General features: G+C 37.2%; 1 protein-coding gene across 1 annotated transcript in view; it reads right to left on the minus strand.

Moving 5' to 3' along the window:
• The window catches only part of LOC126268036 (cilia- and flagella-associated protein 119-like), a 234,358-nt gene that overhangs the window by 127,876 nt on the left and 81,645 nt on the right, over positions 1-24,837 (minus strand). Inside the window, exon 2 of the mRNA XM_049973459.1 lies at positions 9,871-9,952. Within this exon, the coding sequence (XP_049829416.1) occupies positions 9,871-9,952 (82 nt within the window). The remainder of the gene's footprint in view (positions 1-9,870; positions 9,953-24,837) is intronic.

A 24,837-nucleotide genomic window follows, 5' to 3' on the forward strand; every position in this document is an offset into this window, starting at 1 on the left:
GTCTTTTTAAAATTGGGGGTGAAACTGTTTTGCAGAAAACTGCTCAGTGATACATTAAAAATTTTGTTTACCATTTATTCTCTTTCTGTGTGTTTGTTTGGACTGATAACAAAACTAGTGTCATCTCTATAAATAAAAGTCTGTTTGTTGTATATTAGACAGAAGATCCCAGTCAGAATGAAGTGCACAGACAATAATGACTGAATTACTAATTTCACCTTTCTGTATTCTTTTGGTAATATATGTTATTATATGTTGGATGGCTATAACATTAATCTCATATAATTTCAATTTATCTGGGGAAAACTGTGACCCACCCAGTGAAATGCTTTAGATAGCTCAAAGAAAATACTAACTGGCATTATTTTATTACTTAATGCTTGTAAAATCTGTTGAGTGAAAATGTAAATGGAATTCTCAGTAGGACAACCCTTCTGAAACTGAAGCTGTGATTTCCTGAAGATATTATTGTTGCTGAAGTGAGATACTATTCCGGAATATATCAACTACTCAAAAATTCTGGAAAATTATGTCTGCAGTGAAACTGGTTGATAGTTATTGACACCTCTCTTATCACCTTCCTTAAAGGGGGTTTAAGAGTGGCATATTTGTCTCTCAGGAAAATACCTTGAGTTAGTGATGCATTACATATTTCAGATAAGACTGAGTTTACTATTAGAGAACAAATCTTTAGTACTCTATTGGAAACATAATCAAAGCCAGATGAGCTGTTATTTTTGAGAGAATGTATAATTTTCTTAATTTCAGAAGGAGAATTTGGTGATACATTCATATGATAAAATTTTGTGAGAGCTATTTTTTCAACATATTGCTGTGATTTTTCTCTTGAACTCTTTGCCCCTATGCTTTCTACTATAGTTAAGAAATAATTATTAAATACATTTACTAACAGTCACTCATCATTTATAGCCCTTGTGAGTGAGTGTGTGTGTGTGTGTGTGTGTGTGTGTGTGTGTGTGTGTGTGTGTGTGTGTGTGTGTGTTTTGCGTGTCTGTCTGTCTGTCTGTCTGTCGTCTATTTTTGAGAAAGGCATTATTGACCAGAAGCTGATATTGTGACAGTCATTTTGTTGTGCCTATCTGTGGCTCACCAGCTCTGCTATATGGTGGGTAGCAACTTTCCTTTACATGATATTGTTACATTCCATCCTGGTTTTTCCATTGTTTGATGGATGCCTGAATCAGTTGCTTTGACCTAGTATTACACATGTATTCACTGGCTGTAACTCTTTCACTTTGCAGTCGGTGTATGCTCAGTGATATAGATGTAGACATTTAACTCCATGAAAGAATAGCAATGATAAAAAATTAGTGTGATCAGTTCACTAGACATATCCCCTTCAGAATATTGCCAATAATTAGATACAATAAACTATTTAGATCAACTTTGCACTATCTGATTTCATTGAACTGTTTGTAATGAATTATAAATTGCTTTAATTTTTGCTAGGTGATTTATAAAATAAATCTTTAATATATTTTACTTCTAGATTTTCCTTTCATAGTTAATGAAGGAGTTCCAACTCCTCTCCCCAGCCCCAATCCTAAGGTGGAATCAGTAGAATATTAGATAAGAACAATTGAGGATAGAGAGCTTAGCGTCCCAAGAGCTCACATATACTTTAAACTCTACTGTGTAATTCATTACTCATCAATTTCTATTGAGGAGCAGTCTGACACTGTAGCTGAAGTGGACAGTTCATAAACAAAAGAAAAGCTCATGGGTTCTTAACTAGTGAGTTGGAAAAGTTTCCACATATATACATTGGTCCATTCAAAATTATATAAAATCCACATCCTAAGGCATATCAATTGATGCATCCATAATCTAGGAAACATCTTGAGCTCAAGGAAACATCTTGAGCTCAAGAACATAACTTCTTTGAAACCATATAAGCTGAAGGGTAGAGACGTTTTATAAGAATAAATTTTGAAAGAAAAGAGTTTTCACTGGGAAAATGGTTGAATTAAATAAGTATTAAAAAAAGATCCATGAATTGTGAAATATGTATGCATGTATAAATTGTTTTTTTTTTTAATTTTGTCTCCAATATGTGAATTTTCTTTGAAAATGTAAAGGGAAACCCAAGAGGAACAAACACTTTTAGTATTTTATCTGTTTGAAGCCATTTTAGTGCTGCCTCCTTCTTCATTCTATGTGACACATCTTTTTCTACTATCTATAAATCTATCAATACTATACTGTAACTCTTTCTATTTGTAAAATCTCTCTCATTCTGAAAGTTAGTATTAAAAGTTTTTGAATTTTTCTTGTATAAATCTCTTATTGTTTATTGCCTACATCTGTAACTCAAATATGTTTGCAGTATGACTGTTTGGAGTTAATTTTCAACATAATGATAAAATGACTTGCTTAACTTTTATCATTTGTATGTCTATCAAAAGTATTGTGTTCATAACCTTTTTCTATGAGAATTCCAACTGACTTCTTCATAAATATCCTCATTTCCTAAGACTCACTAGTTATTTTCCTTAATTCCCTTTTCTTTTCCTTAACCCTGTCAGTCAAAAGAAGAAGCCACTGTCCCTGAAAGCTGGCATTTTTCCAAATATTTTACGTATGTCCTTCATGAACAGATTTTTTATCTATCTGATTATATTTTTAAGCACTGATTAGACACACACGCAGACACAAACAAAGTTTAATTCATCTATCCTGTTCTCCTCAAACACACACACACACACACACACACACACACACACACACACACACACACACACACACACACACACACAAGTGTAACTCATCTATCCTGTTCTCCTCAAATATTTCTCAAAATGTTTAAGATACTGTAATTCTGTTTTCATCCTGATGAATTGTGAGATAATGTGTTGTGTTTTCATCAATATATTTGTTACATAGATATCAGTATCAAATTCACTTTATTTTCAATTTGAACTATAGTAAATTTTGCTGTTGGCATTATAGTTCTATAAAAGACCTATTTAAAGATATTGCACTAGCCAAAATCTGATTACTACTTTAGTACATATTAAACTAATTAGAATTAATGATTCACCTGTTTTGAACATGACACCAATTGTTTTCCTTTGTGGAATTTTGTTAACTTTATACCCCAGATGGGAAATATGTCATGTTGGAAAAGTATAAAATGGAGTGTTATATTGTTGCAAAACTGGTGTAAAAGAGGAACAGAGAATATTTAGATTTCATTCTGTCTCTGTTGTTCAGATGCGTTTAGTGATTGTCAGTTTTGAAAAATAAGCATCTTGAACAATCCAAGAGAAACTAGATGTGCTTCTTATTTAGGAGAACACAAAGGGAACGCCAAGAGAACAGACAGGTTGTACACTTAAAGGTATCCCAGGAGACAGTGTCTAATGAGAATGAAAGTTCAGCAAATGTGCAAATAACTTTTATTGGAAAAAGGCTGTAGTAATACACACATGATAAGGTGTAAGCTTATGACAAATGGAGCAAAACAACTACATTCTCTGGAAACTGTTGCTCCTAATCCCATGTCATCTCCAGAGAAATTGTGTGTTCTTCTGGAATAAGTCATACCAATATTGATCACATTATGCATGTAAATAGCTTCCATCTGTATCATGTTTCACTTCACCAGCAGATTAACCAGTGAGACTGCAGCAGATAAATGGCATTCCATTGCTCAGCTCTGATTTGAAATCAGAACAATAGGTTCTTTCTCCAAGTAACTGTTTTACCAATGACTGTACCTTTATAAATCATGGAAAGCTGAATGTTGGAAATGTAAATTACTAGCATGCTGAGAATCTGTACTGGCAAAGGTAGGGCAAACATCAAATGTGATGTAGTGTGGACATTTGGTGCATGATTATTGGAGACCACATGATTGGCCCACACTTCACTGCAGAAATCGTAATAGGTAAAGGATATACAAATTTTCTTTGTTAACAAAATGCCACCAGCTGTCATCAATGAAGTATGTTTCGGCTTCAGATTCTTTATTCATATTTCAGCATTATTACATGCAATAGACTTCATTAATTCACTGAACCTGTTAATTTTATGACTTGAAAATCTAGATTTGTGAGATATCACCACAACGTGTGCCTAGTTCAGTACTCTCTTGTGGCAATGAAAGCACTCATCACCATCATTTCTGGTAGCTGGGCAGAAAGTGATGACATTATCAGCTATCCTTCATGTTCATCTGATTTGCCTTTTCCTCTACAGTACAGTCAACAGTTCTGATGATGGAAGAGGATTCAAAATATTGCATTGTTAAACATTGTAATGACATTTAAGGAGTTTCTTCACTGTGTCCAGGAGCCCTTGATCATGACTGCAAACAATTATTACATTTTGAACACTTGAGGATAAAAATTAAATTTTGAGAAAGTGTTTCTGATCACATTTTTTTGTATTTCTTTTTTATTGATCCTCCTGGTGTGATTTTTCAAAGTACATATCTATCTCCACATTAAACTTATGACATAAAATTATTATTTAACAATCTTTATATTTCAAACCCTTGTTTTACAAAGGCACTTTATTTTTGATATGCAACTTTCTTTCAAGGGTCTGTCCAAAACCAGACCAGAACCGTTACTGTACTTAGCTGGTGAATCATACCTTCATACCAGGTCATTTGCCTTACAGCTGGTGTGGTAGTCCAATAACATGTAGACAAGCAAGATTAATTTGTTGTTGTTTTGGTCTTTAGTCTAAAAACTGGTTTGATGCACTTCTCCATGCTGGTCTATCTTGTGCAAGCCTTTTCATCCCTGCATAACTACTGCAACCTAAACCCATTCAAACCTGCTTATGATATTCAAATCTTGATCCCGTTCTACAAATGTTACCATCCACATTTCCCTCCAATACCAAACTGAAAATTCCTTCATGCCTCAATATGTCCTATCAATTGATCTCTTCTTTTAGTCAAGTTGTACCATACATTTCTTTTCTCCACAATTTGATTCAGTACCTTCTCATTAGTTCTGCAATCTAACCACCTAATCCTTGGCATAATTCTACAACAAAACATTTCAAAAGCTTCTCTTCTCTTCTTATCTGAACTGCTTATCTTCCATGTTTCACTTATATACAAGGCTACACTCCAGACAAATGTCTTCAGAAAAACTTCCTAGTAGTAAAATTTATATTTGGTATTAAATAATTCCTCTTTTTCAGAAAAATTCCCTGCTATAGCCAGACATAACTTTGTATTCTCTCTATCTCAGACATCTTCAGTTTATATTGCTGTTCAAATAACAAAACCCATCATTTACTTTTAGTTTCTCATTCCCTATCTATTTCCCTTGGAACTGTTTTATTTAATTTGTTTTCCCTCTGTTGCCCTGCTTTTACTTTTTAAGTTCATCATATAATCTCTTTTCAAGACACTATTCATTCCATCCAACTGTTCTTCCAATTTCCTTTGTTGTTTTTGACAGAAGTAGGTGTCATTGGCAAAACTTAAAGTTTTTGATTTCTCTCCCTGAACTTTAATTCGCTTTCCAAATTTCCCCTTGTTTATCTACATCAATACTCTGCAAGCCACCTGATGGTGGTATACACATTGTATAACATGTTCTATGTAGGCTGCAGCACTGCCTCAATCCCTCTCTCTTTCATGCTTCTGATTTGTGTAACTGCACTCCATTTTCTGTGCAAGCTGTAAATAAGATTTTACTTCTCAGATGTTTTATGTCTATTACCCAAAGGATTTCAAACAGTGTAGTCTAATCAACATTGACAATTTTTGTCTCTAAAATAGGAATGCCGCAAAATGTAGGTTAGCCTTTCTTCAGTCTATGTCAGTATTGTCACACATGTCCCTGCATTTCCAGGGAATCCAAGCTGATCTTCCCCAATGCCAACATTTACCAGTTTTACTGTTACTCTCTAAATAATTCATGTCAATATTTTGAAATCAATATTTATTGAACAGACACTTAGGTAGTATTCAGACATGTTACAACCACCCTTGTTTGGTACAACTTTCTCAAAATTTAATTTTTATCCTAAAGTGTTCAAAATGTAATAATTGTTTGCAGTCATGATCAAGGGCTCCTGGACACAGTGAAGAAACTCCTTAAATGTCATTACAATGTTTAACAATGCAATATTTTGAATCCTCTTCCATCATCAGAACTGTTGACTGTACTGTAGAGGAAAAGTGTTTCTTACTAAAGTCTAAGAGTATTCTGCCTGTCTCATATATCTTTCACACCTTTTGTAACGGCTGGCTATCCCAAGAATTCTGTGGGAAAATGTGTCTACTTGAGGGGCTTTGTTTCTACTTCAGTCTTTCAGTGCTCTGTCAGATTCTGCAAATAGTATCAGATCTCCCATCTCACTTCATCTTCATATGCTTCCTTTTCTCTTTCTCTAATACTGCCATCATGTTTATGTCCTTTGTATAGTCTCTCTAAATATTACTTCCACATTTCAGCGTTCCCTCCTTTGCTTAATACAGTATGTCTCATCCCGTACGGTAAGTCTTCCCTGACCCGCCAGTTCTGGGTGACTTTCCCGAAATCTACCCCCTTTTCTTAGATGTCTCCAGTCCTTTTCCTTCACCATTCCTCCTTCCCCTTCAAGCCTTCTGCCTGAAGAGGAAGCCAGTGGCTCCAAAAAATTGCCAATTATAAGTCTTTTATGTGTGCATTCAGCTGCCACTTGGTGAGCAGATTTTTTATCTATCCAACTTAATAATTTCAACAACCTCTGGTTCTTTCAGTGTATCATGGTTTCATCCCCTCAAACTCCTACACTTTTACAATTTTCTAGGGTTAATTTGCAGTTCATAACCAATAAGTGATGGTCAGAGTCCATGTCTGACACAGAAATGTCTTGCAGTTTAAAATTTGGTTGCTAAATCTCTGTGTTACCATTATATAATCAATCTGAAACCTTCATTGTTCCCAAGTCTCCTCCACATGTACAGTCTTCTTCCAGGTTTACGAAACCAAGAGTTAGCAAATTGTTAAATTAAGCTCTATAAAAATTTCTAAAGGGCAACTTGCTCTGTTATTCCTTTCTGACAATCCATGTTTTCCTGCAATTTTTCCTTTCTCCTTTTCCTACTATTGAATTCCAGCGACCCATCACAATTAAATTTTATCTCCCTTAACTATATTTATAATTTCCTTGACCTCATCATGTGTTCTTTCAATCTGTTTGTCATCAGCACAACTACCTGGCATATAAACTTATATTATTGCAGCAAGTGTCAGCTTTAAGTCTATTTAGACTACAATAATGTATTCACTGTGCTTACCCACATTCATAATTTCTTATTCATTATGAAGCCTAACTCCTCCATTCTTTGTATTTGATGTTGTGTTGATAATCCTGTACTGACCTGACCAAAAGTTCTGTTCTTCATGTCCACACTTCATTAATTCCAACTACATCTAACTTCTACCTATCCACTTCCCTTTCGAAACCCTCTAATGTAATTACTCAATTAATTGATCTAACAGGCCAGTCTTTGTCCATTTCATTGTTCCTAATTACATTTTCATGACAACTATCAATTTTATGTTAAACTTTTTTTGCTCTATTCTAGTTTTGTAAACATACTCCCTTAGCTTTGTCACGCTGGAGTGCCTCAGTAGCCTGATGCAACAGCTCCATGTTACATCAACTTCCACTTAAGACAGCAATCAGTCTCATGTTCAGACAGGTAAATCATAAGTTCTACATACTGTGATTCCTCCAGAATTGGATTTTGAATAGTGAAATACTACTGAATTAATTTCTTTTAAAATTATAATACTAGCAGTGGAAATTACTTCATTATAAAGTTGGTACTGATAGCTCTGTAATTACTTGTTTCTATGAAAAGAGACCCATGTGATCTAGTGAGAAATTTTTCCGAATTCATTTGGGTGAAAACAGAATTAAGGTATCTGTAATGGTTCTGGAAATATCTGTATATAGAACACACACACACACACACACACACACACACACACACACACATACACACACTGTTCCTTCTAAAAAACTGACATAAATTTTGCACACACATTTATACATATTTAAACAAAACTTATTGCCTAGTTGTCGATAAAGAAGTAAATAAAATATAAATAAATTTAAATCAATGCCTTTCTCAAATGTACATATCCATGATGTTTGATGACCAAAACACTTATTGCCTAATGATGGATAAATAAATGGATAAAATATACACTATCTGATCAAAAGTATCCAGACATCCCCAAAAACATACTTTTTCATATTAGATGCATTGTGCTGCCACCTACTGCCAGGCACTCCATATCAGTGACCTGAGTAGTCATTAGACATTGTGAGAGAGCAGAATGGGGTGCACTGGGGAACTCATGGACTTTGAACTTGGTCAGGTGATTGGGTCTCACTTGTGTCATATGTCTGTATTTGAGATTTCCACATCTTAAACATTCCTAGGTTCATTGTTTCTGATGTGATAGTGAAGGGGAAACATGAAGGGACATGCACAGCACAAATACACACAGGCTGACATCATCTGTTGACTGATGGAGACCTCTGACAGTTAAAGGGCGTCGTAATGTGTAATAGGCAGACATCTATCCAGACCATCACACAGAAATACCAAACTGCATCAGGATCCAATGCAAGCACTATGACAGTTAGGCATGAGGTAGGAAAACTTGGAATTCATGGTCATGTGGCTGCTCATAAGTCAGAAAATACCAAAGGACACCTCGCTTGGTATAGGGAGCATAAACATTGAATGATTGAACAGTGGAAGAACATTTTGTGAAGTCACAAAATACGGTACACAATGTGGTGATCTGATGGCAGGGTGTGGGTATGGTGAATTCCCCACCCCTTGTTTTTTGCATGGCACTATCATAGCACAGGCCTACATTGATGTTTTAAGAACCTTCTTGCTTCCCACTGACGAAGAGCAATTCGGGGATGGCAATTTCATCTTTCAACACAACTGAGCACCTGTTAATAATACACAACTTGTGGCAGAGTGGTTACAAGACAATAACATCCCTGTAATGGAGCAGCCTGCACAGAGTCCTGACCTGAATCCTATAGACCACCTTTGGGATGTTTTGGGATGCTGACTTCATGCCAGGCCTCACCAACTGACATTGATACCTCTCCTCAGTGCAGCACTCCATGAAGAATGGGCTGCCATTCCCCATGAAACTTTCTGGCACCTGATTGAAAAGATGCCTGCAAGAGTGTAAGCTGTCGTTAAGGCTATGGCTGGGTCAACATCATATTGAATTCCAGCATTACTGATGGAGGGTGCCATGAACATGTAAGTCATTTCCAGCTAAGTGTCTGGATTCTTTTGATCACATAGCGTAAACTAATTTAAATCAAATCCTTTCTCAAACATCTACATATCTAAGATGTTTGATGACAAAAACAACATGTGGCTATACAGTTTGGTAACATTCAACACAATATGCTTCAAAGCAAAACACATATATGGGCACAAGGACTGAATCTACATTTTAAAATGTCAGTTTTGTTGAAGATAAATATGCAACCATGAAAAAGACTGAACTTCTCTTTTCATCATGTCTCTCTCATTTCACTAATAAAACATATATTCATTGATTATCATCCCAATGAAGAACTAATTTGTTAATAATACCTTAGAATAATACCAATGGATATGGAAAGTAAAAGTAAACAAAGAATCAAAAATAACAATTTATTGCGCATCCTTAACCTCTGACTATCCCCCTACTGCCCCTCCCCCCCCCCCCCCCTCTCTCTCTCTCTCTCTCTCTCTTGTCCTCTTGCCTGTCTCCCTTTTCCCTATAAACCCTTCTCTGTCTCTTTTTGTGGGAAAAATAAATGGTATGGTATGTAATGAAATCACAGTACTATCACTACCTTCCAAAATGTAGAACGTCTACTAGCAGCTCAGTTAGTAGTTTTCTGCTGCCAGGTATTCGATCTTGCAGCATTATTCTCTCTGAAAATGAAATAAAAATAATATCATTATCAAAAATCATGTATGGAAGACAAATATTGAAAGAATTAAAGGTAACAACAGACTGTACAACTCAGGCAGTGAGCTTGAAACATAATAATAAGTTTGGAAGGCTTGCCCAAGTAGCCCCTGTTTTCACCACAGGAGAGCACCACTAGGTGATGGATGAACTCAAATTAAAAGGTTTTATCAAGCAATTGCAATAGAACTGAAGAATAATAGAGGAAGTGACAGTTGTGGATAGAGGGTCATGTGATGTAGGAGAATGTCATGCGATGCAGTTGCAAAATATAATAGAAAAAGACATGAACAGAAATCGCTCATGTTCTGAGTTTGATTTGGTACTTTGCATAAGTTACAAAAATTCTGTTATTTTTCAGATGGTTTTATTGGAGGATTGAATATGTAGATTAAGTTAACAATGCAGACTAATTTACTGTGATCAAATGAAAGATATTTTCATTTAACTGTAGCACCTTCCCCAACTTTTGATTTTGTAAGAGTCTTGAATTTGATGCTTGCATTCACAATAAAAAAAGGCATTTCATATAAATTTGGACATTCCTAATCATTAATCATCAAGAATCTGACAAAGCCTGAGTTTGTTCAAATGGTTCAAATGGCTCTGAGCACTGAAGGACTCAACTTCTGAGGTCATTAGTCCCCTAGAACTAACCTAAGGACATCACACACATCCATGCCCAAGGCAGGATTCGAACTTGCGACCATAGCAGTCTCGCGGTTCCAGACTGCAGCGCCTAGAACCGCACGGCCACTTCGGCCAGCCCTGAGTTTGTTGATGTGAAACAATTAGCCTAATTATAATAAACTGAGTAAACCTGTTCAATATTAACCCTAAGGAGTGAATTACTCTTAATTTTATTTTTATACTCAGTGAATTTAAACATTGCTTTTATCATATTTGCTACATTGGTTTTCCTTCAAGGTGAGGATTTTAAGATTTTAATTTCGATGGTGTTTCCATGAACAATTATTTTAGGTCCTATTTGAGGTGAATGTTCCCAGAAATGGTCAGTTTTCTACGTTTTATTACTGTCAGCTGTCTAGAGGGAAATGTTAATTCATTTTGGAGCTTGGTGTTTGTGTTAGGTACTGTATAGTTTGGTGGAGACTTGCTACTACCAAATGTCAAGTTTTTCATTACAAGGCAACTGTCAGTAGAACTAGGTGTCAGTAACCTTAGCACAAAGTCTTCACCTAACTTCGGGGTAATATTGTTTGATTATTAGTTATTCATGTATAATTTAACACTGAGTTAAGCATTTGACAACAGTGAAATTGTAGAAGTGGGGAGTTGTTTGCAGAGGAATTGGCACTTATAACGCAAATGATGCAGCAGCTGCTTTGCAAACTACATGAATATTGTAAGGGAAAACAGGAACCTTGTAAGCAAATACATGTGAAGTTTGGGAGATTCAATAAAAACATGGACACCACTATGGAGAAAACTGAGGAATCTAATGAAAGCCTTGAAAAAAGGTTTTGTACACATTTACTACTTGGAATACAAAATAAAGGCACTGAAGTATGAGAGTTAAAGAAAGTAGTAATCTAATAAGTTACAATTAGTGGGTAAAAATATGGGATGAAGAAGATATGGTACTGGATGACTTCAAAGCTATTGGTTTAACAGAAAAAAATGGTGATATGAATGTTATGGAGTATGACGCCAAAGTACAGAAATTAGATGAGTAGAGCAGTGATTTATTTGCAGCAAAAATGAAGTGTTTAGTGACCATATTCAAAATAAAATTTCAAATAATGATGCAAAATTACAGACAAGTATTTATGTGCTTAACTAGACTCCATCTAATACAAATTTGTATGCTATCAAAGTAATAAAATGTTGCAAATCTGTAGCTATAAAGTGTATTTAAACAAATGAGAGGAATTGGTAGATTTGTACGATAAAAGTGTCTATAGGGATGATGTGGAGTGGTTCATGCTATTAATTCTATTTCACAATGAAAAATGTGATTTAACTTTACTGGTATTGGAAATCATCATCATTAAGGAAAATGTTCAAGAATGTTGGAAACTTCAGTTTATAGCAAAAGCTAAAGGTAGTATGTTGACATGTAAGAAATGTGAAGAAAGGAAAATGATTTTTGAGCCATTTATCTATTTTATAAAATTTTTATCCAAGGGAGTAATGCCATATGCAAACAGATTTGTGTTGTTAGCAGAAACAGATGATGAAGGGAACAATGATGGTGTCAGTGAGTAGTAGCATGCAAGACCTCAAGGCATCATGAAATCTTTTCATGACATGTGAATGATGATCAAAGGGCCTCAAGCTATGGAACACCATTATCCTGTGTTTCATTCCTTGGTGCTGCAAGATTCCTTCCACTATTCTGTGCATCTTATGCTACCATTCTATCCTCTCTATGTTAAGTGGTAAATTCATAAGTGCTAAAAAGTTGTAAGAGTAATTTTAAAGTGTAATGGAAGAGTAATTGACATGCGTAGCTGAAGAGTGAAACTTTTTGTTCTGTTACTGAAATTGGAGTCATAATTTATTGTTTCAAATTTGAAGATACTTCTAAAAGTAATGATGATTAATGTGTTTTGTATATCTGTTCTATATGCTTCAAAAGTTAGATGTCTAATTAGGTAAATTTATGTTGCTTTTGAATATGGAATCTGCATCTCAGTTTCATTAATTGAATATAGGGTTGCATAAGATAAGTTCTGATGTAGTAATGTGTGGACTTGAAGAAGTTTATAGTTTGATTACTGACTGTATTTAGGAAATTATTATGCTTTATCAATGAATATTAGTTGTATGTGGTAAACATTATGCTTTATGAAAACAAAGGGGGCATATTCCAAATTAATTAATGGAAGAATGGAGGTCAACTGTGTTGCTTTATTACTACAGTGTAATCAGTGAGTTGAATACTGTTGCAAATGGAAAGCTTAAAGCTGAAACATTATGTTTTGACAGTTTGCTCTTTTATCCCATTAACATTTTGAAATTGAGGTTCATTGAAGAAAAAGGGTGTACGTCAGACCAAAAGAACAAAGAAATTTTTCACTGCTGTGTGTTATAGGCGTATTTTGTGAGTAAACTGGAGCACTTTTGAAAAGGTTTCTGATGAGAGAAGTTGAGGGTTTTGAGTAGGTACTAAATGGTTATGCACTAACTATGAGTGTGCTAAGTACAGAATATTTTTTATAATGAGGAGCTGATATTGTTACTTATATCTTGCCAATTTTTATGAAGCCTGTTGTGTGAGATATATGTTGTACTGCAGTACTATCAAGATAATAGCTGTATAGCTGATGATATGATTTATGATGATGATTATGTTGTTGATGATGAGATCAGTGTTTGGGTCTGTGAGGATGCTACGACATATTAACTTCACTGACTATTAAATTTAGTCTCACACAGGTGGTCTTTAGGACTATGAGTGGACTGGAGTTGGTTCTATGTCCATCTCTTGTATATTTATTTATGTTACATGTACTACATATGTGTGTATCTCATATTGGTATGTGTTATCTGTACCCTGATCCTGTCCCAGCATAGGAGTCTATATTGGTGATGCACAACAACCACATACTGATTTATTTTTTCAAGCTGATTCAGATACTATGCATCAACAGTGCAACCTTTGTGCAATATTGTGTATTGTGGTTTGCAAGACAGTACAATGATTTAAGTGTATCATGCTTTGCAAACCCTTCAGTAACCCATACTCATCAGACGTGAAAATCACACCTATCAGTGTAGTGCTCCAACAGAGAACAATACAGTCAAATGGTGGTTTACTACAAGCAATTTACTGTAAGAGTTAATTAACACTTCTACTTCACATGAAAATTTGGTACATATTGAGCCACAACATTCTGTCTGGATAGATTCGTGATTATTTGCTCCAGCAGATGTGTCTTCTGCACTGTGTGTGAAATTGTTTGAACTAGTTCTAGTGTAGCTGGCTGCACATTCTTTAGACATCACTACCACACTTCACACTGAGCTTTAAAGATATATGGAAAATTTGTCTTTCATACTCCTACAGACATTGCACTGGCAACTGGCATGACTACCCATCGGCATCATCCACATGTTTTATTGTAGATCCTAAATTGCCACCATTTAACCTATATCTATCCTTTGTCTAGTCCCCGATAGTTAAAAGCATACTCACCTCCTATGATGTCACTAGAGATTGTGCCAAATTTGTTACACTGCTCAGCCACCTAGAAGAGCATGCTAATGTGATAAGTGATGTAATTCTCTTCCCCCCCCCCCCCCCCCCCCAGCCCCCCTTTTCCCAATCGCCCCAATAACATATACATTGCAGCAAAATTAGTCCTCCTACAATGCCTCCCAGACACCAGAAGGAATTGATTTATGATGAACAACTGGGGAACAGGACTCCATCATAGCTCTAGCATCTGTTATGCACACTAGCTGATTTATTTTATTATTGACTGATGCCAGACAACATGCTTTGGACCTTAGGAATGCTTAAGCTTCCGTGGCAACTGCAACTCACCATGATCACCCTGAAACATGAATAGCTGGATAACAGGCTCAGATTAGCAGAAAGAATCTTTACTGGACTCGAACACTAACAATGCATCAATACTGCTGCCAATAATGTCACCACACAAAGACAACAGAAGACAGCAGCACCAGCACCAGCACCAGCACCAGTCTCAGTATGACTGAACCTCCCTCCCCCCCCCCCCCCACCCAAACATGGGACCAGCTTTGCTGCTGATTTTATGTGCACTATGCTGACACTGCACATTAACTGTTACCTGCCTGTTGCCCAAAGACTCATACAGCATACAAAAGTTGCACCGGACTGTGGTAGCTACTCAAGCCACTTCATGCCACACCATGGCAATGGGTCATCTCCCATGTCACCACTGCAGATGGGCAACATACTTTACATCCTTGGTCACTCATGTCAACAATATTATCTCATTGATTTGGGATCCAAATTGAGTACAGCACCTCCAGCCCTTACTGTTATGTAATATGACAGTTTCACTACACAGTTCAGTGCAGTAAACCAATCTGTCATCACTCTATGACTATGAGACTGTATCTGTCTCTTGAAGATGTGATCACATGGAACATTTAACTTTCTCACTGTGGACATCAGAGAACCTGTACTTAGCACTGATTTTCTTCACCATTTCTGACAACTACTGGACACTGGTTCACCAAGACAGTGGCCATTCCATTGCGAGCATCATTGGCTATGCACAGCACACTCTCACTGCATCTGCTATGGATGACATATAGTGTTTCACTTCAATGAATCATCGTTTTCATTATCTAAAAGACTGCATAACATTACTCATCAAAATACAACAAGTCCAGATCTTTACTTTGCCATATGACATATGATGTTGGAGGAACTCCCTGCTGCATGGCACCATGCATAAATTTATCAGACACTACAGCCACATCCACTTGCCGATGATGACTTCATTGCACCATATCAACCCAGTCTCAGCCTAGCAATGGCAGTCTCTGAGGAAGTGCCTCTGTCACCAAAACCTTCACTCATCAACAAGGTCAGTAATACACCTACTGCTCATGTGTTTCCCACTGAAATTCTGTGCTTTCCTCCACTCCCAGTCTCTATGCAAATATTGTGTATTCAGTTCACTATCAGAAATGGAATGGGACAGAAGATTGCCACCACATCAGGCCCTCAGGTCTGCCCCAGGCTGTACAGGTTATCACTGGACCAGCTCCATGCTACTAAGGCAGTGGTCAATGAACTCTTAAAGACTGGAGTTGTAAGACCTTCAATCTATTCATGGGCATCACCCATTAAGTTAGTGCCCAAGAAAGATGGGACTTTACATTTATTTGGAGACAACAGGGCCCTCAATACTCATAAGATAGTTGATAGTTACCCAATACCAAACATTTTGGATTTCATCCACCACCTCAAAGGTGTTCCCATTTTCAGTGTCCTTGACTGGAAGCAAGCATACCTGCAGATTTTGATGAGTGCAGAAGATGTGATTACCATGTCTTTCAGCTTATTTGACTTCCTGTTTGTGGTTTATTGATGGTATTCTATTCAAGCTCCCTTTCTGCTGTGCCTACCAAGATTACATTCTCATTCTTTCTGTGCACATGGGCACGCTTTAATAGCTACTTACACAAATTTTTAACATGCTTGCTGATAATGATGTTGTGGTCAATGAAGGAAAATGTCAACGTTTACACACTGATATTGTTTTTCTCAGACATATTAACAAACCTGTTGGCATTCATCCTGTGCCATGACAAACAGAATTTATCCATCTTCTGCCACCAACACAGACATTTCAAGACTTACATTGATTACTAGGGACGATAAATTTCTATCACTGTCACCATCATTCAAGTTGTGGGAAAAGATATCACCAGTAAATGTAAGCTGTCATAAACCCCCACATGCAGCATGCTGTTGACCAGCATGAAGATTGCCGTGCACAGTCCACAACATTTGCAAATCCACTTCCTCATACTCAACTCACTATTATGTCTAGTATTAGTACCTTTGCTACTAGGGTGGTTATCTAACAGGGAGCAGCACATGTACAGCAAACACTTTGATGTTACCTGAATAAAGTTACATTTTCACAGAGTAAGAGAGTAAGAGATGTGCATGTTGCTGTGACCTTCTAGGGATTTATGTAGCTTTACACCAGTTTGAAGATGATGTTGACTCAGGCACTGTTCTGTAATGGCTACTGCCAGCTCACTATCTCACTCTTACTGCACCCAGAACATCAATCTTCTGAACACCTCATTCTGAGAATTCGGATGCTTCCACCTACCGTGTCCCCCCCCCCGAAATGAAGTTATCTGCATCTAATTATAGCAGCTTACCCAGTTCTGATTTTGTAAGAGTTTTGAATACAGTGATAGCATCAATTGTAAAAAAAAATCAAACAATGGAATAGTTGCAATTGTAAAAACAGGTTTTCATATAAATTTGGATTTTCCAGTTCATTGATTATCAAGATATTGTTGGTAGTTAAATAATTATCCTAATAATAATATGCTGATTGAGCCTGTTCAACACTGGCTCTAAGCACAAAATTTTGCTTTAGATTCCCAGAGACTTCAAATATTGTTATGACCAAATTTACTGTGCTGTATCCATTTTCCATCAGGGTGCGAATTGTTAGTTTGTATGTTCAATTGTGTTAATGCTAACAACTGTGTTAGATCCTATTTTGAATGTGGGAGGTGAATACTACCAGAAAAAGTAATTTTTCTCTTTCCTATGCTTCAGTAAGTTCAGTTACATACAGAAAAATATTAATTCATTTTGGAGTGGTAGAGCTTGGTGTATGGGTTGGGTATTGTATAGTTTGGTGGAATCTTGCTACCGAATGCCAAGTATTCCATTACAAACTGTCAATAGGCAATAGACATACAAAAGGAACTGAATATGTTGCTAAATTTTTGGAACACATCACTCTTCAGAGCAAACTAAAAAATGCACACACACACACACACACACACACACACACACACACACACACACACACACACACATCAATATTTTTCTGGTTGACTATATTGTATTGGCAGTGCAGTTTGACTGGAATCAGTCAACTGCTCACTGTCTCTGCAGTATCTTGAGTTCTTATCACTACTTTCCCAGTATAAATAAAAATAATTCAAATGCCATGACTACCACTCCCAAGCTATGAGCCACATCTTGCAAGTCATATGGAAAGAGGAGTGGGAGGAACAACCACCTCACATTGCTAAAACTATGTACTTTGTTAGTAGTAACATAGAACAGGAATCTTCTAATGGATCATAAAATTTGTCATGACCTACTGTGATGGACACATCTAATATCGTAAAATTTTAAAAGGAATATGTTTTAGGTACTTTGAATGTAAACTCCATAATATTATGGTAGAACTGCTAGAAAATATTAATATGTTTGCTTTTTTGTACTTCGTTTTACTTACTTTGGTTGTTGACTAGTTGGTGTGAGACATTTGCCACAGACTTTTTGAGCCCACAGATCACTTGGAGCTCCCCATATATTGCTGATAAATCGGCTTTGGACACATTCTCTCCCCACCCACTACAAGACTCACTACAAAAACAGATGGGTACAAATTTCAGTGACAACAATTACTGGTTGGACAATCATCCCGCCCTGATTGTTTCTGCAGCCCCAGCTGCGGCTGCTGTGTCTCCCGCAACTGCCATGTTTCAACCAGCCGCCAAGAACGCTGCGAGTTACAGCTTCATAAACAGTTCACCACTCCCGTCTGCTGTGCTATCAAATCTGTTACATCCATAACACAAGAGTGAGAAAATACCTAAATTACCAAGGTTCACGGTGGACAATCCACATACGTGGTTTATTTTGGCAGAGACTATATACACTGCCCTAAACATTGATTCAGACAGTGCTAAATTTGTTGTGCTTATTAATGCCCTAGAGGACCATGCTGAGTGGGTACAGGACTTAGTGTTGGCAGCAGCTCCCGAAAATCGTTACGCACTGGCAAAACAACAGATCTGCAAATGTCTAGCTAAGACTACGCAAGAGTTTGTTTTACACATACCGCAAGATGTACATCTCAAAGACTCAACTCCTTCACATCTGTGGCAATGAATCAGAGCAGTCTTCGATAGCAAAACTATGCCATATGAAGCTTTACTTTCTTTCTGGGTTGCAAAGGTGCCACAAGCTATACAACTGCAGCTCCTATCACATGATCAGAAGCCTCAACAAGCGAAATTATTGCTGGGCGACACAGCATATAAGATAACCCACATAAGAAAGTTATCTATGTGTGCCCCCGTGATATTACACCTCCCCCATGTGGCAGATGCCAATCTTTCCAGCACAACAGACAGAGTACACTGGCTGAGCACCAGTTTCCACACTGTCCTTCACCATCCCATAGTACAGCTTCAAGTGACTTCCTTCACCCGGTAACAACACAGGATCAGCAAGTTTATCCTCCCTGCTGGTACCACTCCATTTACAGTAATACAGCCAGGAATTGCCGCTCACCCTGTACAATGTGCCCAAAGATGCACAACGGGCCACTATAGGCACACTGGTCTGCACTGTGACGTCAAGTCGCCTAACAGATGACAGGCTAGTACTTCCGAATTATTCTCTCAGATATTTGTATATCCAGGATGTAGCTTCTCAGAAATGGTTTTTAGTGGACACTGGTGGCAATATGAGCGTGATTCCACATTCATTGGTCACTTCTACAATCAGAGTACCAAACAATTCCTCATTAAAGATTTATGTTGTAACGCAACTTCGCATTTACTTTGATGATACACACAATTATGAATGGACATTTTCAGTAGTACAAATTGATGAGCCATTATTAGGATTGGCCTTCTTAACTGCTCATAACTTTTCTTTGGACTTAATTACACCTGTCCTCTGCTCAGTGGATTTTAAACGAAAATTTTCAGCAAGTTTTTCCCCATCCATGTTGACAGAATGCAGCTCAAATACCTCCTGTCAACAAGACAAAGAGACAGTTTCTATTCTATCGGAGGAGGTCAAAGCTGCCATAGTAAACTTAGTTATGCCACACCTTGAAATTGACCAACTGTCTGAAGACAATGGAAAGTTACTTCAACGTTGTGATGTCCTGACTGATGAACTGCGTGGGTTTAGAGAGGAGATCAAGATTAAAAGTAATAACATGCACAAAACTACATGGGACCTGCATACCGCACCACTGTTTATACGCAGCCACAGCAGCGCCTGCCACGACCCAGACAGGAACTCGCCCAGCAACCCCCCACCCTGCACTTCACTGTCTGCCTTTCATCAAAACACAGAGGCAACACCTGTTAAAGGTGATGCTGTGCATGCACGTGCAACTATTCCTTCATGTAGTAGTCAATGGAACCCTGCCAGCTGCCCCACAGTGCATCTCCGTGAACAACACTGCAGCTTTCACTGTACTACTGTTCAATGATAACATATTTCAGGTTAGTTCCCTTTCATACTTACGGCGCATCGACGATAACATTGATCCTTCCTGCATCCCTCCAGGTATTTCAGCCACACCTATTCACAAAATCAAGGCCATTTCTAGGCGTCTGTCACAGGCTTAACACAACTGACAGACCGCCTGTCCATTCTCGCCCCCAATGCCTCAATGCAAAAAAACTTACTGCTGCCAAAGAATGTATTAATGAACTTTTACGCTTGGGTATAGTCCACCCCACGGACAGTGTGTGGTCTTCCCCAATACATGTCGTTCCCAAAAAGGACAATTCCTTTCGACTCTGTTGAGATTATAGGCATTTGAACGCCAGAACAATACTTGATAACTACGCTGCCCCAAACCTCCATGATTTTTCACAATCCATGTCTGGTGCCAATTTTTTCTCTGTGTTAGACTGCAAAAAGGCATACCATCAGATTCCGATGCACCCAGAAGATATCCCCAAAACCGCTATCATCACCCCATTTGGACTATATGAATATTTGTTTATGCCTTATGGATTGAAGAATGATGCCAAGACCTGGCAAAGATTCATTGACACCATTCTACATGACCTTAATTTTTGCTATGCCTACCTAGACATTATTATTTTCTCCACAACTGCTGAAGAACACAAACAACACCTTCAACAGGTTTTTGATAGATTGGCATGACAGGGAGTTGAGATTAATCATGACAAATCCCAACTGGAGAAGCCAGAGGTTATTTTCCTGGGACATTTGTTCAATAATGAGGGCATTCGTCCCAGCTCAGATAGAGTACAACAAATACTTGACCTTCCCCTCCTTCAAACCTATAAATAGTTACGTAGATACCTTGGAATGGTAGATTTTTTTAGACTCCACATTCCACATGTGGCATCTCTTGAAGCCTCTCTCATTGAGGCCTTAAAGGGAAAGAATACTATAGGTGACAGACACATAGAATGGGGTCTGACCATGCAGCGAGCCTTTGACTCACTTAAGTACGCCTTGGTGAATGCTATTACCCTGTCCCACCCTCACCCTGACAATAACCACAGACACTAGCGATAATGCCATTGGCGCAGTTTTGCAACAGACCCTTCCAACAGGTACAGCACCCCTGCTTTTCTTTTCAAAGAAGCTCACTGAAACACAAAGAAAGTGGTCCACATTTGATCATGAACTTTATGCCATTTATGAGGCCATAAAATACTTTCGTACAGATATTGAAGCCCAACTTGTGACAGTTTATACAGATCACCAGCCCCTTGTCGAGGCTCTCTGCAAACCAGCATTAGATTTACTACCCAGAAGGTTTCACCATATGGATTTGGTATTACAATGTGTGTCAGGCTTTCAATATATCAGGGGTAATGACAATGTTGCAGCACACTATCTGTCACTCCTGTCCTCCCTGAAGACAGCTATTGATCCTCACCACTTACATGAGCTCCAGCTATCTGACCCTGAGATACAGCACCTTCTCTCTGACTCTGATACTTCCTTACAAATTGCTCTACTTCCCTTCCCTAATGATGATAGCTCTTTGTATTGTGACATTAAAACACGTCATCCTCATCCTATAGTAGCTAAAGCTCTTAGGAAAGACGTTTTTGACACAATCTTACTCACCCGAGCATTCGTGCAACTACGCACCTCATTACAGAGGGATACATTTGGCCTAATGTAAAAAGATATTGTAATTGGTGGGTGAGAGCATGCATACCTTGCCAGAGAGCCAAAATACACAAACATACCAAGCCCCCATTACACAAATTTACTTTGCCCTCAGGTAGATTCCGTCATGTCCATTTGGACATTGTCGGTCCGTTACCGATATCTAACAACTTCCGTTACTTACTGACCATGATAGATCGTACCACACATTGGGCTGAGGCTATCTCTATTGTGGACATTACGAATGACACTGTAGCTAATGGTTTTGTCCACCATTGGCTTTCTCGTTTTCGTTGCCCTACATCACTTATCACAAACCAGGGGAGACAGTTTGAATCTAATCTTTCTAATCGCCTCTGTCAACAGTGTGGTATCAACAAATGGCACCTTACCCTGAAGGTCGCTTTCTTGGACTGAGGCACTGCCCTGGGTCCTTTTAGGGTTGAGGACAGTTTTCAAAGAAGACCTTAAAGCATCAGTTGCTAAGATGGTATACAGAGAAAACCTCACACGTATGGCGGATTTTCTTGATGATCCTTGTCTACTTCCCGAGTATCAACTTCCTGAGTTGGTACGACAGATTCAGCAGCATATGGTACGACAGATTCAGCAGCATATCACCAAGTTACATTTTCCATAACCTCGATCGCATGCTACCCCTCCGGTTTTCATTCACCCACACCTCAGTTCTTGTAACTATGTGATGCTTAGAGAAGACGCCGTGCACCCACCCCTTGCTCCACCCTACACTGGCCCATACCGGGTGCTGTCACTCTCTGAATATACTTATACAATCCTCTTTAAGAACAAACCATCTGTCGTGTCCATTGAGCGCTTGAAACCAGCACAGATCCTTAACATCACCGACATACACAATACTGAATTTGTTTTGCAGGGAACTACATAGGCCTGTCCTCTCCCCTCTCCACAAGCTAATCAAACACTCTCTGCAAGTCAAGGCCTCCCTCTTCTATACTTCACGCCTCTGAGTGCCAGCAGTAATGAACTAGTGTTTCAAGTGAACTTGAGTGACTATGATGTGGACTCTATAAAAATACAACTTGTGGACACTTTTCTTTTTTTATTTGAAACTCAAAACAGTTCTGTGCCATCTGACCAGAAAGACATTAAGCTACTACAGTGCTTCAATGTGGCTCCTGGTATTTCACAAAATGACATTTCAGCCTCTGTAGACTACAATAAAGTTTTATTTATAAGAGTAACCCCCCTTCTCCTTCATCTTCCCTGAATCCTCCTACCCCTATTGCTATCACTCGTGCTGGCCGCACCATATGGCCACCTCTCAGAGGAGAGGCTCTGTGTCAGAACTGCCAGAAAATATTAATATCTTTGCTTTTTTGTACTTTGTTTTACTTACTTTGGTTGTTGACTAGTTGGCAGAAAATATTAATATCTTTGCTTTTTTGTACTTGGTTTTACTTACTTTGGTTGTTGACTAGTTGTTGTGAGACATTCGTCATGACTGTTACCTTGATGGCCACAAACTATTTCTTTGTGGTTTCATTTATCTTGTGCCAACAAAAATGTGACATAGTGAAAGTAAATGGTGTTTTCTGTGTTGTAAGTATAACACTCGCCATAATATCAACTGGTAAACAGAAAGTACTACTGGTAACTTAGGATAAAACTGAAAGCCTTATTTTAGCAGTACAGGAAACAATTACTCAAAGTAAATGTAATAGATCAAAAATACAGAATTTTAAAGGATAAACAAAAAATCAATATTATGAAAAGAATGCTGTTATTAGGAACAGATTCTTAACATTTACATAGAGATGATGAACAAAGTAAGAGAATTTAAATCTAGGTCACAAACAATCTCTTCTCACAGTTAAATATAAAGGCAAAAAGTACAAAATCATTAAATGACACACATCAATAAATAAAACAATAAGACAAATCCAACAAGTAGAAACATTCTGGGATCTTCTGTAAAACTATTTACCTTAAAAATCCCAAATCAGAACATAATAATACTATTAAGTGATATCAGTGAATAAATAGGAAAAAATTAGAACAATAGTATGTGATTATGTAGAATGTAAAGGAAATAGCAAAAATGCTGTAAGACTTTATTAAGTTTTTCAGAAAATTAAAAAAGATTAAGTTAAAAATAAAATAAAATATTATGAATTTTGAAACAGTTAGAAATGATACACTTGATTCTAATTACTGTCTAAAACTGAAATTAGATAGTTTTGTCAGAATATAAAAGCAATGAAACAGTTCCACAACCCAATAAGGATAACTGAATCTGGCAACTGGCAAGGGCTGTAGGACAAATTATCACTGTAACAATCAAAAAATTGCATTAGCTAGTAAGAAAAAGGGAATATAATGAAATCATGGGTGCAAAAAGTGGTAACATCATGATCAGATAAATGGAAAAAGTGGCAAATGTCTGGACAAATAGAACACAATGAGCAATTTAAACTGCAAAGGAAAAAATTTAAGATAATACAGAGAATCAAATAATCATCTGAAAAGTTACAGCTTGTTGAAATGCAAGAAAACTTCAGATGACTCAAAATAAGTCTCAAGAAACATCAGAGCAACATTTATAAACAAAATTCTGTACCTTTGAGAGTAATTTTGTCAGTTCATTTAACCTTTTGAATCAATATTAAATTATGTAAGATCACTTTCTTTAATTTGGTAGTATAAGTTGGCAGTCAATACATTTCACATTTCAAATAACATGAGCTGTATCTACATTTTCTGTGTCATTCTGCACTGTGACACAGAAAGTTGAAATTAAAAATTTCTTATCTTAATACATTCTTTTGAAAACTATGAAATTATTAGATTTTATAACTGCTTGTTGAACAATGGCTAAATTTTAGTAAGCAGTAAAAACCCTATTAAAGACATCTAATAGACATCTAATAAGACCAAGTTACTAGCAGAAAATGTTTCCTGTTATGCAAATTTTATATCAGCAAATTCAATGTGCTTGAATGAATTTTATATTCTCCAAAGTGCATATAAATTTAATCCACTTTTACAGTGTAGTAGAGATTAGCAGCTGGATGCCTATTTTCTTGATAGGAATGACTAAAAATTGAGGGGCAAGCTATAGTGTGTAAACCCATAAAAAATAAACAACTAATAAATTACAGTTTAATACTGACCTGAAAAATTTATTAATGGAAAACTCATTCTGCCCAACAGACACATTTCTTAGAA

This window comes from Schistocerca gregaria, chromosome 4 (assembly GCF_023897955.1).
Source record: "Schistocerca gregaria isolate iqSchGreg1 chromosome 4, iqSchGreg1.2, whole genome shotgun sequence".
NCBI lineage: Eukaryota > Metazoa > Arthropoda > Insecta > Orthoptera > Acrididae > Schistocerca > Schistocerca gregaria.